Here is a 19,973-nt window from a genome sequence, read left to right on the forward strand (position 1 = left end):
CCACTGGAGAAAGAGAGGTTTCAGCATTAGTTAAAATGAAAGATTAGTGAAACATACAGTACTATGCAAAGGTATTAGGCAGCCTTTAGCTTCATTGTTTTTGCATGGTTGTAATGGGTGTGTGTCTAACAAGGAATATGTAGGAAATATGTGCACAATGTTGAAACTGCTGCTGCAGGTGGTGTCAGTATTTAGTGTGACCTCCATTTGGATTCAGTAATGTTCAACTCTCTTGGGTCAACTGTCTGGATGTTTTCTTAAATAATCTTGCATTATATTGCACACATCCTTTTCTCTGTCCAAATGATCCCATATAGCTTCTACAATTATCACTTTTTTCTGAAATGCTTCACCACAAATATGAATTTCTCAGTCTTCAAGTAGTGATATATGTACAACTATACAAATATACAGCAAGTATGTAACCAGTTTTTTTTAAAATGCATTGAGGTATACATGAAGTAAACATATCCATACATGTTGCTCCTAACTTGTTGCTGATGCTTGATTTAAAGTTCTTATAGTTGAACTGCACATATGTATTGTACATAAATATATGTAATACCAAAATAAATAGTTATTTTTATATATTTTTATAGGTAATTGTTCAAAATACAAAACTAACAGCTAGTTTCATGCTGTGAAACAGTATCCTGTGTACAACTTTACACAGTGCAAAATCTTTGCCCTAGGTACGACCAGGCTGAGTTTTCTGATTTAATGTTTTGAATATCAGTCTAGAATACAAAAAATCAGGGCTGCACAATCTGGCAAAAAATCATATATCCTTTTAGTGAGCAATACTGTGATTTGTGGCTGTGTGTAGTTCTTAAGAAAAATGTGTGGATTATAATTTTTCAAATATGTATTTTTTCAACTCAAATATACAAACTTACTCTCTTTGCACTGTGTCATAGAGTCCAAAATATCACCAGACAATGGAGGATGTGTTTTTTTCAATTTCTGCCAATATCTACAATTACAGTCCTGCTTTTGATGCCAACTGACAATGAGATTGCGCTTCAATTACAAATGTAGCCCTTGTTAAAATACAATACTGTAATAAATTACATGAACACCAATAGCCGCCCAGTTGTTTTTTTGAGTTATACGTTACATGTTTTTTAGAGAGCAGTCAGCCCATCCTGCTTGTTACAAAGGCAAACATTCTTTTACATCTGATAAGTGCCTGGGTAAACGACATTCTTCTTTTAAAGAATATACTCAAAGGCCACTAATAAGAAATTCTAGATCTAGGCCATCCTAGGTCAGTCAATAATAAGATGAAGACCAATCACCTCTGACTCCAGGTTACAACACTGATGATGTGTCTAAGTCGCACCATAAGGTATGTGTTAAAACAGAGAGAAAATATACTTAACCACAATTAGTTCAGTGTTTGTATCACAGTTGCACTAATTTTAATTATAGATTTGTTTCTAATAAGTCACATTTTATAAGGAATCTTATTAAATGGGACCATATTAATAAACAAACAAAAATTATATATATACACATACACACACACACACACACACATCAAATGATGGGTGTACTGATGTATTGCTACAAAGACACATATTATACCTTAATACTATTTTACGTGTGTAAATATATAACCAAGTACGTGTCACTGTAAAGAAAGCATGGTAGTTTTAGAAAAGAAAATAATTAGATTTTCAGTGTGTAACTACAACAGTCAGATAATCCATATGGATCAGTTAAGCCACCCTACCACATACTTCCCACAAATCTCAACGTGGCAAAAATATAAAATTTTAATAAATAAGGTTGTAAACTGTAAAAAGGTGTCAAGGAACTCAACTACTACTTGATTATGCCGCTTATAAAAGCCAGTGCGCATGTGCACAGCTCAAAAAGGAGTAGAGGCAGATGCTGCTTTCACTGTAACCAGAAAAAACAGACATGAAGAAAATAACAGATTGGTGCATCATTGAACGCCATTGTAAAAAAAAAAAAAAAAAAAAAAAAAAAAAAAATTAGAAGGTGCAGTAGTTATTTTATCAGTATGGGGGTGGGAAATGGTTCTGCACATGTAGTTACTGTGACAATTTACTGCTACGCATTTTATTGGAAATAAATCCCATGTGTAGCTACATTAAAAACTGGAATTTATGATTAGCACTAAATTTCAACCAGCATTATCACATGGACTCAATGGAAATATTTACTAAATCACAAAAAATGATGGAATCTCTTTGAGGCATTATAATTTCACTAAAAACTTAACTGTAATCTGTTGCCAGAGCTCAATTACACAATTTAATGGTCTTAACCTTTCTGGACTTGGTATCTAATGCATCTATAACGTGTTACAAATATTTATTCAATATAGTTTGCCTGATATTTTTGACTAAAACCGTTAAAAAATACACTCTAGCAACTCACTAATGACATTATAAGGCTAACAGCTAACATATTACAATCACCTGTTATATTGTCAGCTAATATGTTAAATCACCTTTATTTTTCATACAAGTGCAGACTTAATTAAATTACATTTGTGTAGAGACAAACAAATTGCCAGGACAAAAAACAGAAACTGAATATACACTTACTTTTGTCAAGAGGCAAGAAACAGATTGTAGAAGTTGGTGCTAACTTAGGGATTAGCTTTAATTAATTTAGCTATGTAATGTTTAGCTAACATTTCTGAACCTCTGGTGCCCAAATGTAGATTAACCTGCTTCAGTTATGTCTTATATTTCCTTTTGGGCTGATATTCACGATTGGTTGTCCTTAAAGATTGAAAATATTCCATCTTTTTCTTTATGTGATATTATTTATTTTATGGATTCATTAGAAGTTAATGTCAAAGATATAGTTAACCTTATTATTTTGGGTAAATCTAATATTCATTCTTGTAAGTGGAAAAATACGAACCCCTCCTTTAACTTGTTTTTATATGATTTTATTAAGTATTACAAATCTTTTAAGTATACTGAAAATATGTCAAAAAAAAAAAAAAAAAAAAAAAAAAAGCCAGAAAACTTTATTTTAGTTTATCTAAATCCTTGCTGTTTTAAGTATATCTAGCCTGGTCTTTTGTGCTCTGTTGTCCAGTCTGATTTAGTTATTTATTTTTCTTTCTGCTTCAGTATTTTCATTACACCTCAAATGTCTAAAAAAAATTTTTTTGTTTTGTTTCTGATAGTTGTAATAGTTGTGTTTAATCATTCCACCATGTCTCAAATGTATTTCTATATTTCTCTTTTGTAATGTTTGTCCCATTCTTGTTCTGGAAATTTGCTTAGTGCAGCAAAATAAATAAATAAATAAAAATAAAAATTATGTCTTATAAAAAAAAAAAAGTCTTTCCAGTAGGTTTATTTTAATTTATATAACGATGTAGCAGGAAGAAACAAGCGCAAAGTGTAAACATTTACCATATCCATGCTGCTAAGATGAGTCAGAAACGGTTGCGATGTATTAGTCAACGTTTTTGCAAGTGTAAATTTTGCTCTTTATATATTATATTATATTATATTATATTATATTATATTATATTATACCGTTTGTAGCAGCTAATAAAAGCTAATTATGAATCACTGTGAAATTGAATCACGGTGCTCGGATTGAAGATTTTCCACTCAGCACGTGAAGGCAGCACGAGAGCTCCAGGGATGTAGAGCAATAGGGAGAGGTGGAGGATGAGGAGGAGGAGGAGGCCGACCGAGTAGAAGCATGAAGAATATCCCCGGTATCTAAACTGACAGACGGGGAGAGTATCTCGTCTTGCCTCGCTCATTCGGGGCTGACTGGACGCGGAGGGAGGCAGCGAGGCAGAGGACAGGATGGAGGAGAAAAAGCCGTTTCTTTGTGGGGTGGTGGAAGGTAAGAGCTGACCTGTCTGATCATGTGATTTTCCCCCCCTTAGCTTGGGGAGATGATTTTTAATAGACCACCGTTTGACCTACATTCATCGGCACTGTTGTCTCACCTACTGAACAGGAGTGGTACCAAGTATATGAACACTGGCGTATGGAGGATGGAAAAGGTCTTTATTAGATGATGTGGTGGTGATCAGTGAAGCCTGAAGTGGAGATCAGGGAGCAAGCGGAGAAAGCCTTCGATAATGTCTGGTTCAAAGGCTGCAGAGGTATAGCATAAGGAAGGGAAACACACATGACAATGGCTGGTGGTGTTAAGGATGGTAAAGGAGGTGAGGATGAGGATGATGGGACCAGGAGGTGATGAGATGGAGACAGGTGGAAGATGGTACTGATGGTGATGATTAATTACTGTGATGCTGGTAGGGAGAGAGATGGATGTTTGGATGTGGCATAGAGTCTAATCTAAAATCTTAATTATTCAGTGATGATCAGAATGGTGAAAGGACAAGGTGAAGAACACGAAGATGACAGTTGTGAAAGAGAATTACTAAAATTGCAAAAATGAATTGTAATGGTGGCTTTCCGTGCTATCTCAGTGTATAATTAAAATAGGATGCAACACTTCAACAACATGCAATGAAATATACACATCATCTCACATTGTGTCATTAAATTTTGCGGACCTAAGATTACTGGACATGGAATAAAACATTAAACACATTACGTCGTACTAGTACATATAGTCACACCTTCTGATTGCTTTTTCATGTGTTTTAATCCCATGTGGTGGCATCCAACGGAGTCTGTAATTACTTGGTTTTGCTTACCGGGGAGAGCACTCTGCAGGTGACGTACATGAACACAGGTAGACGTGTCATTTATATGCACCAAAGGTACACACTACAATTGAACATTACAGGAGAAGACAGTGTGGATTGCAGGTGGAAGTGATTTACTTCTCACAATGACCCACTTTACTGTACACACACATCCGCGTGAGCACACATATTGCAGACTTATTCAGAAAACACAAAGGAGGGAGAGGGACATTGGAGATGCTCCCATTTCTAAAAATAGAAAATGTGATGGAGTGTAGCTGGAGATGAATTATGGCTCTGCCAAACGCATGGGGGGTGTGGCCAAGTAAGCAGTGGAAGCAGCAGCATCACTCGATGGCACATACAGTACATACATAATGTCTGCAACCTCATGACTGTTCAGATTGTGATTAATTGCTGTAGAACATGATTTGAAAGTGTATTTTCTGACACAGTGCATTCTTTTTTTCCCCTCTACATACCCACGCTTTTCTTAAACATGTTTGTGAATGTTAGTAGCAAAAATACATTTACAGATAATGTCATGGCAACAAGGTTTGCACATTGTACTACATGTCTTCACTTACAACTCAATACGGAAGAAATGTGATATGTCAAAACGGATTTCTCAAGCACATAATAGTAAACAGATACAGCAGATGATACTCTTCTAGAAGATTATTCTGGGAATGTCCTTGTCCATCCAGTCACTGCAAATTATTGTGACAGACTGACAGACTTTACATGGCAGAAAAAAAGAATATTACTCTGATGTAAAAAAAAAAAAAAAAAAAGTCCATGAATTTCCACCTTATAACTTGAATAGCTCTATATGAAAATGGAATCATCATCATCATAATAAATAATTTAGTCATCACTGGGATTTACTGAAGTGATTTTGTATGGAATTCATCTGCATAGGAAATAAAAATCATCAATCATAATTCAATCAAACTTCTTGAACTTGAATATGCAACAGCCTGCCACTCCATAGGTTCATACAGTAATAACCCCACACACTTACAACAAACTGTGTATCTAGGAAACCTTAAGTCCAATCACTGCACCATTAACACGAAAAGGCATAGAATTATTTTTGTGGTGACTTGCAAATAAATTTTTCTTGCATTCAACCTTTCTTTAGTGATTTATCACCATTCATTATAATATTATCTTGTGCATGTTGCCTTTTCAGTGAAAATCAGGTATTTTTGTGTATTTAGACCTAATTTAGTAATCATCTAGATTTTCGTACAAGATCTGTGTAGATTAAAAGAGTATCATATCAAAACAGACAAAACTGAAGAAAAGTTGACTTCTTCAGCAAAATGTATCATTAACTGAACATAAAAACATTATGACACTTCCATGTTCACTATGAAGCATCTGAATGTGTAAATGGGACATATCTGATGCCAATGAAAAACTGAGAATCTGCGTTTACCAGAATTATTTGACTTGTATTGATTAGATTAATGGTACAAATTTAAAAAACATTTTAAATCAGTAGATGCTTTTGGTTGGCAGTGACTGTTTACGTCTTTTATGGTTAATTTGACATGTAAAAAATTATACTGTATGTACAGATTTATGACTCAAGCACTACTTTGTGTCTTCAGGTTTCTATGGGAGGCCATGGTCTATGGATCAGAGGAAAGTTCTCTTCCAATGGTAAGTCTGTCACTATTCTACTGCCTTTGAACACTACAAAGTGATGTGAGCACAGGTGTGCATGTATATGTCCTGAAACCTGCACAGAGGGGACGTTTTTGTGATGTCAGACCTTTTTACATTAATAGCATGAGCTCAAAAGTCACTGACCTGGTGCCGCTGGCAAACCCAGATCCAAGCATCTATTTCTGTGCCAGTGAGACCTGAGAAAAATCACTGACGCAGAATGACTCTAAAGCAGAGGGCAGGCTCATCTGAGTCCTGAGGCTCAGCCATGGATGACAGCAGGGGGGTGGGTTTGTTATGGAAAAAAGACAGAGGCTCTTTTAATTCAAGATTTTAGAGAATGGACATTTTTAGTGGCATTAATTACCATTTAAGATGTATAATATTGGACAGAAATAACATTGCAATTTTTTCTGAGATATGCATCCTGATATTGATAAAAGCAAGAATTTTAACCCGAGGACATTATTTGGAAAGAATTAATCATAATCACGAGTAAATCTTGGCACTGAAATGAGCTCAGATTGTCTTATTTTGCTGCATTTGCATAAGTTGGTGCGCAGCTGCAGATGCCAGAGCTGTCCAACCGTGCAGTAATCCTGGTTTTACGCAGATGCTTTACTGAAGTGTTGGTCCAAACACAATGATATGAAGGATCAGAGGAGGTTGATGTTATGATTAGATGTGTAAAACTGTGTCAGACAAATTTAAACTATAGCATATCCCTGTAGTTTAGATAATCACAATAACTTGATACGCTGATCTGTAATGGCAGTTAACTCTGTGCATCCAAGAACCGTTCAGTCAGCATAAGCCCATTGTATCATACAGAGGGACAAAGTGCATGCCGTGTTTGACTTCATTTGCCATATGTGACATTGCAGCATATCACACAGCAACATCCCAATAAGAAAAGCTTGTTTTTCACTGTTTTCACTGACCACTTTCCACTGGTTACTATTTTCATTTCATGTGCAGTATCTTAGCCTTCAATCAAGTCAGTCTGAATTTTGACTGAACAAAACAAAAGCAGCCCATTGCTCAGTCTGTCACAACAGTTTTCATTAACAGTTTCCCAAGCTCACAAAGTGGAACAAGCTCTATCAGTGTAAACCATATTGTAGTGATTCCTATGATAATAGGCTGGGAATATCAAAAGATCATCTCCCTTTTCATAAATTGCACTATCATAAGGACATCTCTAGAGCTTTTACCAAATCTGAACGTACTGGAACAACATGAGCGCTTTATATAGTTTCACGTGCATACCATGTAGTTTGGAGGATTCCAATTAATTCTTGATGATGTGCATGTTTTACAATCTGAGAGGAAAAACATAATTCCCTGTTGGGAGCTGTGACACAGTTTGTACTTCAACAGCCAATAGTTACTGCCATGTTTATCTCTAGAGATAAGATACTCCCTCTGCTCTTTACTTTCCACTTCTCTTCAGTATACCCAGCAGTTCTATGTAGTACATCACTTTTGCTCATATTTATGTTCTGAAATTCAATTCAAAGAGGAGCTTTAATGGCATAAAAAATTCAGGAAACATCAAAATACATCTACTAAATGATAATAATTACAAATGCATTCAGAGCAAGGTACCTCACCTCCTTATCATGTTGAAAAATCATATAGGTTCAGTATTGCGTTCTGAAAGACAATTGTCTTCAGTCAAAATTTTACATAAATGCGTGCACAAAATTTTGAGATATACTTTACATGTAGTGATATTTAGAAAATCCCCTATTGTGGCCTTGACCTTCAACTCAGCAAGCTCAAGCTTTTTATGGCTCTAGATCTTGACACAGTAGACGTATGTCGTAAATCTGAATGAAATCAGATGATTTTTTTTTTTTTTTTTTTTTACCTTTTTTAGTTTAATTTCAGAATTTGAGAAGGAAGTACATCAATCAGCCCTATTTGCATGGAATTAGTAATTGTGGTACTTTGTAATAAATGCAGAGGTCATCTGTGATCTTAATCCCATGTGAATCTGCCCTGTTTTTAATTTCTGAAGTAAAAAGGCCATCGCAAATTACCTCGCATATTTCAGCACACACAGAGATTCTGTGATAATATTATTCCCATGTGAATGGACATCTCTGAAATTTGATTGGATTTTAATTTAATTCATTATTTTGTTTGCCCTTCACATTTATTCAACCTATTTCCTTGTTAAGGTCTATAGAGGCTGCACTGGTGATGATAAAACATTTTTAAAACTTTCATTTAAGTGGAAACTTGGAGGCTCATGTCATAATATAGCAAGGGTGTTCACTGAAAGAGCAAACAAATCTTTCAGACAGCAACATCTGAAAAGAGGATGAGATAGATTGCGTGCATAACAGCTACAGTAAGGAATATTTTTCTATTGTTTAAGAGTTATCCACAAATGGAGAACTTGCCCTTGACATCAGTACTTAGGAATAATGACAGTAAATTTGAGTAAAAAACAGACTTTGTGAATATTCTGTGTGAATATGCATCATGAAACATAAACATAAGGGGTTAATTTCCAAATCACTAGAGGTCCATATGTTATAACAGCCCCATGTGCCCTCATCTGTCTCACAGCAAGCACATATTCTGCTTTATTTTGATTGATCCATGATGTCTGGTGAATCTAATGGTAACTGTATGTTCTTTCTAGTAAAGTAAACAACACACAACTGACAAGGACTAGATCACTATAATGTGCCTGTTGATTTTCAGGAAATACAGCAAATAAATAAATGTAGAGTATGTTTGGTTATCAAGCCATGGGTGTTATATAAAAAAGTCGTCATGGTTTTATACGACTTTGCAATCTTTGTTCAGCAGCTGAGTGTGTGGGCTCCAGTTTTATTTATAGATCAGTGTTTTTAGACTCAAGTGGGGGGTGTAGGCAAAATTCATACACTGAATGTTGCATAACTTTGGCCGAGGGGGCAGTGGAGGTGTGTGTGAGTGTGTGTTTGACGGAGGTAGGTTGCATCTTTGTGGAGGCGACTTACCATGCCATCTGTCCAGGAAATAAAGCCGAGAGAGAGAGAGAGTGAGAACATGGTCCACCCACAAATGACAAGAAAGACGCAAGCTGGTCCACTGCCAAAGAAACGAAGAGCAATAATCAGTTGTTTGCAAATGTAGCTGCATACTCATGCCGATATTGTTTCACTTCTAGTACGATATTCTATTTATAATTCACAAGGTCATTTCCTGTAACTGAAGCAGTCTTTGAAGCCATAAAATCAATTCAGTGCTATTTTCTTCCTACCAGTTATGTTGTCCTGTTTCGTCCTTCCCTTTTCACTCTTGTCCCTTTGAGGATTGAGTCCAGCCAAAACAGATACAATCATTTTAATTTGATAATCCATCTTATATTAACCTCACAGTGATTGTAACAATGTATTAAAATTGTCCACATTTAAGTGTTAAATTCCCAATATATTTTATTACAATAATTGTTATTAAGCAAATATATATTGTCAGTTCATTATAGAATTATAAATCTACCATTTTCTGTTTCTTTTTTTTTCCCCATGTGACAGGATGCAGCGTTGGGGGTTAAATACCTACTTATATGGCCCAAAAGATGACCTAAAACACAGACTGTTGTGGAGAGAAGTATATTCTCCTGAAGAAGAAGGTAATTTCCCAATTTGGCCATTGTGATTCACTGGTGAATGTGTGATGCTTTTTATTTTTTCAACTGAGCTACTGTGTTGTCCCCTCCTGCAGCTCAGTTGCGTACCCTCATAAAGGAGGCCCAGTCAAGGGGCCTGAGGTTTGTTTACGCTCTCTCTCCTGGTCAGGATATCGTTTTCTCTTCTTCCTGTGACTTGACACTGCTCAAACGCAAGCTGAGACAAGTACGTATATTCCACAACACATCAAGGTTTTCCCTCTGTTAATTTTACTTGTTATTGCAAAGCATCTGTCTCCGCAGGTATCAGACCTGGGTTGCCAGGCATTCGCTATTCTGTTCGATGATATCGATCACTCCATGTGCCAGGCCGACAGCGAGGCCTTCTCTTCATTTGCCCATGCTCAGGTCACGGTAACCAATGAGATCTACCGGTTCTTGGGGGAGCCGCCAGTCTTCCTTTTTTGCCCCACAGGTAGGACTTCAAGAAAGAGGCTCTCCAACATATAGACAACTAATCTCAAATGAAATATGTAGTTTATAGAGCTTTGGAAAATCTTCTGTCTTTAGTTTTTAATGCCTCTCCTTGTCCCTGCAGAATACTGTGGTTCTCTATGTTCTCCCAGTGTATCTAAGTCGCCATACTTGCAGACAGTTGGAGAGGACCTTCTGCCAAATATAACAGTAATATGGACAGGTAAGATGAGTAGATAACATTTACCGGTAATAAATCTGTAATAGTTGGCCTCACCAAGACGTGACTCGTTACATACAGTCTTTTGCTTTCTATCCTCTGTTTTATAAGCTTCATTAGCTGTCCTGCAGTTTCTTGGCTAATGAGAGCACACACACTGTATACATACAGCAGGGACACACACAGCTTAGAATGCAAATTGGCACACAACCTCCTCCACAGAACAAAAACAGAGTGAGGTGCACATCCGCCCACACGCATATGGAAGTACAGTACAAACACACACACACACACACACACACACACACACACACACACACACACACACACACACACACACACACTACAGTTCTGTTCATTTGTTGAATTTGTACAGCTTATCTCCATTGCTCCATCTCTTGAACACCTTGGTGTCCCACTTACAGTTTTATCAGGTTTTATATCATAATGGGGGACAATTTTATTGTTTCATTTTCTCCACATGACAGTGTAAATTTAAGTCACATCTCTTAAGCTTTAAGCTTTTTTTCCTCCTTTATTTTTCTTTTGTAGATGAACAAAGAAATAACATTACCCCAATCCTGGCAGAAAAATATAAATCCACATATACAGAAAACATATACTTAAAAGTAATTACCATAAAATTGAAGATTTTCTCGATAAATAGAAATAATAAATAAAATAAATAAATAAAACTAAATAAATGAAATAAAATAAAATGACAGTACAATTATGAAATCAGACCATAGTATTGTGCAACTGTAGCACCAAATAGGAAATCAAGTCATATGGAGCTGTGGTTTTTCAGGAAAGCCATATATGGACCCCATAAACTGGCAGATTTCTTGTCCTTTTTTAACAATATATGTCAGCCTTTCCAAGGCAAGACTAGCAGCCAGCTCTTTTATCCACAATCCAACAGAAGCTATGTCCATACTTTCCCATTAAAGTCCAATTATCTGTCTTGCTTGTAAAAGTCCAAAGTCAATGAGTAGTGACTGCTGTAAGGTTACAGCAAAATCTTCAGGATACATGCCCAGCACACAAAGTTTAGCACATGATGGGACTTCCTTCCCTTCAAGGCTTATAAAATCTATCACAGATTTCCAGAATTGCTGTAGCTTTGTACACTCCCATAGACAATTATGTAAAGTACCCTTTTCCTCTCTACATTTCACACAGACATCTGAAATATTGGGGAACATCTGACTAAGCCTATTCGGTGTGATATAAGTTCTCAAAAGCCATTTGTACTGTAACAGTCTATATTTTGTGTTAACAGATTGGATCTGGGCTTTAAAACAAGCAATTTCCCAATATGCTTCCTGAATATCTAAGTTTAAGTCGTGTTTCCAAGCCTCTTGTTTTTTGAAAGTTAAATCCTTTGTGTAAGTCAGTAATAGTTCATAGAACCAGGAGAGTTCACACCTGTCTTAAGCTTCTTTAGATAAACATGTGTTGGTCATTCTTTGCACAGTGAAACAGGTTTGCTGCTGACTTCAAGTCTGAAAAACAGGTCTAATGTAAGGCTCTACTGCCATCTTAGTATTCATAACATACAGACAGGTATTCAAGATAATCTGGCTCTTCACTAATCTGACACAGTCAATATATGTTGGTTATTAGATATCATGGATGTTTTATGGACTTTACATGGTGAGGTGGTTCTAGATTTTATGTTGCAGATTAGCAGTAGGGGACACAAAAATAAAGGTTATTGTTTGGGTCTTTAATGCCTAGCTCTTCACTGCCTCGCCACTCACTAATTTTGTTTGGCTACTCACTGTTAAAACCTGTATCTTAAAACTTGAAGCTTCTGTTTTGAAACATTTCCCTTCATTTGGTTCCAGGCAGTAAGGTAATCTCCAGAAAACTGTCTATGGACTGCCTTGCTGAGGTGGAGTCCGTCCTTCAGCGCCCCCCACTCATTTGGGACAACCTACATGCCAATGATTACGACTCCAGACGTCTGTTCCTCGGGCCCTTTAAGGGTCGAGAACCTCAGCTGAGAAGCCAACTCAGGGGCCTCCTCCTCAATCCCAACTGCGAGTTTGAAGCCAACTACATCCCACTTCACACGCTGGGGAGCTGGTACAGAGCTGGAAAGGAGGAAAGAAAAGGTGAGGGAATCAATGGAGGGAAAGGAGGGAGAGAAAGTCAAAGAAGAGAGACTAGAAAGGTATGGGACACACTGATGAGCTAATAAGATAATACCGGCTCTACCAGTCCTGTCAGTCCTGTGAAATTAGTTTCATTGTTTTCTGGAGAGATCATTATCAGGTAAGGGTTGTTTGGCAAGTTATTAATAGTAAAAAAAAATAAAATAAATAAAATTAAAATAAATAAATAAATAAATAAATAAATAAAAAATAATAATAATAATAATAATAATAATAATAATAACAACAACAACAACAACAACAATAATAATAATAATATAGTATGTATTTATGTAATAAAACATACAATAACCAACAGAGCAATGTTGAATAAAATCAATCAAATTTTGTATCAGTGTTGAGTTCACTGACATTGTGCAATTGAAGTAAAGAAGTGGGAAGTAAAGATGTGGATTTTAAGAGCATTTTAAGGGGGTTTCAATTCTTTAATGGAGTCCAGAATCAATGCCATGTACTTTATAATACACATTTTTATTACAAATAAAATGTACTTAAAATGTATTAGACCTCCATCTTTTGTCTCAGGCGGATCTTGGTAACTTTAAGTGGTTATATGTAGTACTGACTTTTGTTCAACTATATTAATTTGGTAGACATGACAGATTGCTTTACAAATGGGCTATGTTCCAGCTCTGAAGGCCTGGATAAAATTATCCTCCCTAGTGATAAAACTGGAAGATAGTGTTGGTGCTTTGTCTTTTTTTCCTGGCAGTAACAACTTTGTGGATTACATAACATATCTGGTTGAAAATGGTTTAGCTGTGTTCCTAGATTTGCCTATCTATTGTCCTAAATGTAGTCTCTCTGGAATAGATGAAATGCTCTTAATAAGTGCTTTGTCTTTTGCTACACAAGTTAAATATATTTACTTAGCTGAATACTGTGTTGGAAAATTCATAACATTTCAACAATTGTTTCTGCGTTTTGAAAAATGTCATTTGGATTATTTCACACAAAATAATGACGGTTAAATTTGAGGCTGTACCTCTATAAAATGTAACAGTAATACCACCTACATCCCCTCAATTTCAGTTTTAGTTTGTATTCACTGCCTGACATTTACTGTAATAGTTCAGTTGTTGAGGATAAAGCCAGAGAGAAGGGAGGTGAATGGGAAAGTGAAAGAATAGAGGACCATTATAGCGTGTGATGTTGTTCTGAAGACATAGCTGAGGGAAAAGTGGTGATGGAGGAGTAACTGTGTGGTGTAATGAAGGAAGAAAAGAAAGAGGTTGCTGGCCCTCTGTGGGGGAGAAACAAAGTGAAGGGACTGAAGGGGAAATGAGCATTGAGCGAGGGGATGAAAAAAGAAATGAAGTGCAGGCTAAAGCCTGTGATGTAGATGGAAATGGAGGAGGAATTTTAATGATTGCATGAGAAGGAGGGGGATGGGGTATTGGCTTTGCTACGTTTAGTCTTGTGTGAGGAGGAACTAAGTTTTTGATGCCTTGAATGTAGAAATGCAATTTAAATAAAAACAAGAAAAATGTCTACTTTCTCATCTATGTTATGTTGAGTTATGGTTCATTAGTTGTTTTTTTTTTTATCCAGGCATGATTCGCCTTTGATTTTCTTGCTGATATGTTATAGATGAGGAGTGTGAGTACTGTCCTGATCGAGCACTATCTGCTGCACTACGTGACTGGATGGAAGAATTAAACCAACCACTACAAGCAGGTAATAGATTACTGTACATTAATACTGCATTATTACTTGTCAAATGAATGAAACCTGAACTACATTTCAGTACACTTCATACTCAAAATCAGTGTCCATTTCTTTAAATTACGCAACTGAAAGTTTAAAGGGTTGCACTGTAGGAAATCATGTTCTGTTGGTACAGTCATATTAATAATTCAAAATATCTATTTTTGCCATCATTACAGGTCGACAGAGCAGACAAGCAGAACAACGTTCTGCTGCTCCAGCATCTCGGTGCAAAACACCAGACAGATCCGATTGTACATCGACCTTCAGAGGGAGCTCTGCTGTGGCCAAACCCCTTCCTGTCTTCCCCCTAAACTCTGGTTCACCTCCCTCATCACCCACAAAGGCCAAGGGGGAGAGGGAGGGACGGGATTTGGGGGAAAAGAAGAGGTCAAACCAATCTAGTCAACCTAACCACCAGGGTCCAGGGTCCAGGGCTGGAGCACCTGCTGGTGGAGGCAGAGGTCAGAAGGCCCAGGGTCGGGTACCCAGTGGTGGGAAAGGCCTTCTGACTGAGTCCCAGGTGCGGCTGCTGGTGGGTCTTCATTATCTGCCACATGAGCACGGACCCTCTGCACAAAAACTGCTGCAGGATCTGACCTGGCTGAAATCAAACTGCCACCTGGTCAGCGCTAACAGCAAGAAGGCTGCACCTCAGAAGGTCAGTGTGTGGATTAGTGCTGTTAAAGATTGTGTATCTGTCAGTTCAGACTGTTTGACTGTTTGAATTGATATCCATGAATATAATGCAAATAAAACTGTTAGCCACTTGATTAACTTACCTCTTAGTGTAAATGCACTCACTGAATTGAAGTGCATTCACAACTGCATGCGTTTTTTTTAACAATGTGTGAAGCTATAAGCGTGTCATTCCAGTTCCAAATGTGCATTCTCCATGTTATTTTATAATTCACATAATCCTAAGTGCAGTTTATAACGCTACATTTATGAACAGCTACATCATTTTAATATATTACACTAACATGATTTCTGCCCCAGTCAGGACCATTAGATTTTCATTGGCAGTAGTCATGAAAACACCTCATGACCCCACTACCTCTTAACATAATTTACTTATTGATATTGGTTTGATCTTCAACTGGCAGATGTTACTGTGCCTTCAGATAAGTGTGGGTCTCTTATCTTGTGTCTTTGTGTCTCCAGATGGATGAGTGGCGTGGCCGAGCGTCCCGGTTCCTGTCATCGTGTGAAGATATAGCACAGCTCCACTGCAGCGTGGTAGGCGGAGCCAACAGGGCTGTGCTCTATGACCTTTATCCTTACGTATGGGACCTAAGGAACACGGCCCTCGTGGCAAAGGCTTTTATATGTTGGCTGGGTAAGAACAGAGACATGAACACACAATTTTACTCAAGCATTCTGCCATCTTTTTGCTTTACTTTTTCTGTAACATTCAATACAATGTCAAGACTAAACACTGTGTTTAGTTTGTTTTTGTTTTTTTTAAAGGTATAGTATCTCATTCTCTTCCTTCTTTCCTCTCCCTTCCATCACCCAGATGGACGAGTGCTGAGTGACAGCTCCACTCTGGGGTCCTGGAGGAACTGCTTCCACTGTGAGTAAAGTCCTTGTTTACAAGAAGATTCCACTCTACAAATCAATGTTATCCAAAATATGTGCATTCTAAAAAAAGTGATACTGATACAATTAATACAAACCATTTTTTTAGAGCAGAATTAATTTCGCTCAGTAGGTAATGTTGTGAGAAGGGTGAACTCACAGCTTCAAATATTCATGGCACCAACATTAAAACTGAAGAAGCTTTTCATCCCACTTCACTTGAGGAATTGTAATTATGTAAAACATTGAACTTTTGATCATTTTCCCTACATGCCAATATCCTTTCTTGTCTTTTCCTTGGTGCTAACTGTGTCTCATCACAGGACTTTTTTTTTTTCTCCGTAGGGTGTGGGAAGACCACCGGGGCCGACCTGCTGGGAGTAGAGTCAGAGCCATGGGTGTTCAAAGGCGGTGTGTCTGGAGAGGTGCAGGTAGGTTGAGTGTTACACCATGTGTAGTTCAAAATTACTCATTACTTCTTTATGTTATTCTTATATTGTAATATTATATAACACAATAGTTTGTTTTTTTTGTGTTGTCAAATCTGTGTGAAGATGCTCCTCCCAATTGGCAGCAGCAGTGAACTCTTCACTCACCCTCCTCCTCTCTTCCCTACCTCTCGTCTTTATAACATTAGGCCCTACCACAGCAAAGACAAGGTGAGAGAAGCTACATGCATTAATATCATGGTTCCCATAATGTCCAGCATCCTATTTGTATGTAGTTCAGAAACTGTTGTAAAAACCACACTGGCCATTTATTTTCAGCAAACAAAGACAGAAGATCATTTGAAGTCAAGCAGAAACTCTAACTCATGAAACATTCATGGAATTTTAAATGTTCCATTCAAGCCATCATCTCACACAGGAAAAAGCTGCAGATTGAAACCTGCATTTGTTTGCAAGACTTGGACTAAGTTTTAGTTAATCATGTTGTCATTTTTGAAAGATTATGAGTTTAGGATAAACAGATGGACCTGCATGTGAAATGACACCAATCATTCTTCAGTCGATGTCGTTAACATAATTTTTACCTTTGAAGGTGGAGTTGTATCGGATGGTGCGCCAGCTTCACCTGAGGACTCAGGGTGGCCAAGAGTCCAGTGTTGCTCATCCAGATGTCATAGGAGACAGGTGTGTTTAAGACAGCTAAAGAAACAAGGGAAAGAGTAATCTCATATCATCTTATAGAATGTTTTCTTACGTGACAAATGTCCAAAAAAAAAAAAAAAAAAACCACTGGTGAATCTCAAAAATCAGGAGGTCCAAAAGACAACAAATAGGACACTTGTTGGTGTATCACTTCTACACGAAGCTCGTTGTGTTGTCTATCTATAATGACAGCTTTAATTCTCCTTCAGATGTCTTGGACCATGCCTGGCACTGTGCCCTGAGTACAGCTTCATCTTGGAGGATGAGCTGGGTGTGTGTGGCTGTGTTCTGGGCATCCTGGATGTACGGTCATTTGCTAAGAGGTGCCAGGCCAGCTGGATGCCTGCAATGCGGGACAAGTACCCACCCAAAGTGGGCAGCACACATCCCAACACACAGGTAAACATGTGGATGTTTTAATTAACTACATAAAGCCTTGTTAAACCTTGGTCTCTTTGGATTGGAAAAAAAAAAAAAAACAAAAAAAAAACTACTACAGACAGATATAAACACTCTCAGTCTCACATTACTGAAATATGTAGACTCAGTGTGGGTAAATTATGTGATGTTTTTTACAAATGTGATTCCTGTAGCAAGTCAGTGACACATATATATTAGCATTTACCATGTGTCCAACTGTCCACAGATCTGATGAATGTGTAACCAAATTTAAACACATCATCATTAGCTACTGCAGGGTAGGCAGATGCTATAATCACTGACACAATAATGAACATAGAGTACCTCACATGAAATGGTTTTGTTTCATCATTGTTCAGCTTTAATAAAACTGTCCCTCATCATGACAAAACAACTTGTGACTTTATGAAAATCAGCCAATCAGAGACATCAGTGAGCAATAGGCACAGTCAGTCTCTGGCATCTGCGAACCTGTATTTAGCTGCCTCTGCTGTGCCCACTCTGTGCGTCATGGGGAACATTCACAATTAGTTGGATGACGGTCGGCCACACTGCAGTTAAATAAAAGGCTGTTTTGCACCAGTGGATTAATATCCAAGAGGAAGTGTCCAAAAAAAGAGCTTTATATGCAGTTCAATATGTGCTTAATGAGAAGATCTTTGGAATTGCCCAGTCAGAAAAAAAACATGACTCATATCCTCACATCTCTGTTTTCCTCTGTGTAGGACTTGATCCAGTTAATGGAGGAGGACCAGGGAGAGTACCCAGACTCCCTCCTTTATCATTTCCCCTCTCAGCTGCGACTGGATGCCCTGCCTGAACTGGTGGACATAAGTGTTAGCCGGACCCTGCTAACCTCCCTCCTAACTGCGCTTAAGGCCAACGGTAAGGCCAGAGCGTATAGTGTGTGGTACAGTTCGAAAAAACCCTTAAACATATGACATGAAACATTTCCAACACTGTTGAGAAATGTGTAATTTTAACAACTGATTTCATTAGGTTGCTTGTTACTGTTGTCATATCGTCTTCCTTAAAATAAAGGTTCTAATTATCAGAGCAATTTCATCACAATGAACTGACTTTACATGAATATGCATCACTGAAATTAATATGAATAAAGCTTTAATACGTCACGTCTTTAAAACATTATTTCCACCTGAGTCATGTCGGACACCTGCCGTGATCCTATGCTCCTTCACAACATCAAATGGTTGTGTCTTTTATTCATTTGATTGACAGACCCCAACAGCAGAAATTACATATTTTATTTAAAAAAAAAAAGGATGGAAATAGTTTGATCTAAAAATGAAAATGGAAATTATTCACTTATCTCTTTGCTCTCACAGTACTCACTGGCTCAAGGCAAAAGAGAGAGCATAGAGTGAAAGATGAAAAAAGTATGAAGTGTGGAAGCAGAGTCGAAAAACCATTCTGCATACTCCATTAATTACAGAAAGAGCTAAAATGTCAAGGTGGCTGTTGATGTTTTCACATGACTATCAGCAGTTATAAGTATTTTACCACCTGCTCAGGAGTTTCTTGAGAATTTGCTTCTTTATTGTAGAAATCTGTTGATAGAAACATATTCATATTCTTAAATATTATTGTTGTGTATCTGTTGTGTTGTGTATTTTTCTATGATAACCATTGGATTTAAAATCCTAAAGTGCTGTTGTGTTTTTGTGTGTAGGTTCACAGGGTGTCTTTTGTGAGGTTCAGCCAACAGATCGTCAGCGGCTGGAGTTCTTGACAAAATTGGGCTTCCTAGAGATCCTCAGAGGAGAAGCCAGGAGCAGAGAGGGAGTGGTGCTTGGAAGGCTGCTGTGAATTCAGAAACAAACCAACATGCACATACACACAGTCTTCAAAGATATCGAATCACAATCGCTCACACACCCAAAAGAAATATGCACCCATACAATAGATACACAAAAGAATGTACACACAGGATGGTTCAAATACAGCATGTACAGGATGGTGACAGCTAAGCTTTGCAAAGAAGCAGAATGTGTATTTTCTCTGTCAAAAGAGAAGGGAGAATTTTTAAAAAGGGACAATCCTGGATTCCTCTGAGTCTGTGTGGCAGTAATGAGGATGAACCCAGAGATTTTTAGAGGATTTACAAAACATAAAATAAGATTTGAATTGAAACCTTCAGCTGATCTGTGCTAATCTGTCTGGGATTCTGCCTCTGGCTGTGGATTACAAGATTTAGTTTCAAGTTTGTCAACAACTAAGTAGGTGGAGATGAGAATAGAGC

The 19,973-nt window shown here is 37.5% G+C and overlaps 1 protein-coding gene across 1 annotated transcript; it reads left to right on the top strand.

Annotated features, from left to right (window-relative positions):
* Positions 1 to 3,667: 3,667 nt before the first annotated feature.
* On the top strand, positions 3,668 to 19,582 carry LOC115438755 (protein O-GlcNAcase). The gene is made up of 17 exons (XM_030162548.1): positions 3,668 to 3,855; positions 6,292 to 6,343; positions 9,886 to 9,983; positions 10,076 to 10,206; positions 10,284 to 10,455; positions 10,579 to 10,677; positions 12,525 to 12,794; positions 14,445 to 14,531; positions 14,741 to 15,222; positions 15,726 to 15,900; positions 16,081 to 16,137; positions 16,488 to 16,573; positions 16,697 to 16,801; positions 17,184 to 17,275; positions 17,503 to 17,692; positions 18,439 to 18,598; positions 19,404 to 19,582. Exons 1-17 carry the CDS (start codon positions 3,816 to 3,818, stop codon positions 19,538 to 19,540), a joined length of 2,433 nt encoding a protein of 810 aa, XP_030018408.1. The 5' UTR covers positions 3,668 to 3,815; the 3' UTR covers positions 19,541 to 19,582.
* The last annotated feature ends 391 nt before the right edge of the window (positions 19,583 to 19,973 follow it).

Source organism: Sphaeramia orbicularis, chromosome 18 (genome assembly GCF_902148855.1).
Source record: "Sphaeramia orbicularis chromosome 18, fSphaOr1.1, whole genome shotgun sequence".
In the NCBI taxonomy this organism is placed as follows: domain Eukaryota; kingdom Metazoa; phylum Chordata; class Actinopteri; order Kurtiformes; family Apogonidae; genus Sphaeramia; species Sphaeramia orbicularis.

Bases quoted from the DNA above. Each gene is read 5' to 3' on its own strand.
- LOC115438755 (XM_030162548.1), top strand. From the start codon at position 3,816: ATGGAGGAGAAAAAGCCGTTTCTTTGTGGGGTGGTGGAAG. The intron at 10,456-10,578 runs GTAGGACTTCAA...TTGTCCCTGCAG, and splicing joins CTTCCTTTTTTGCCCCACAG to AATACTGTGGTTCTCTATGT. The intron at 17,693-18,438 runs GTAAACATGTGG...TCCTCTGTGTAG, and splicing joins GCACACATCCCAACACACAG to GACTTGATCCAGTTAATGGA.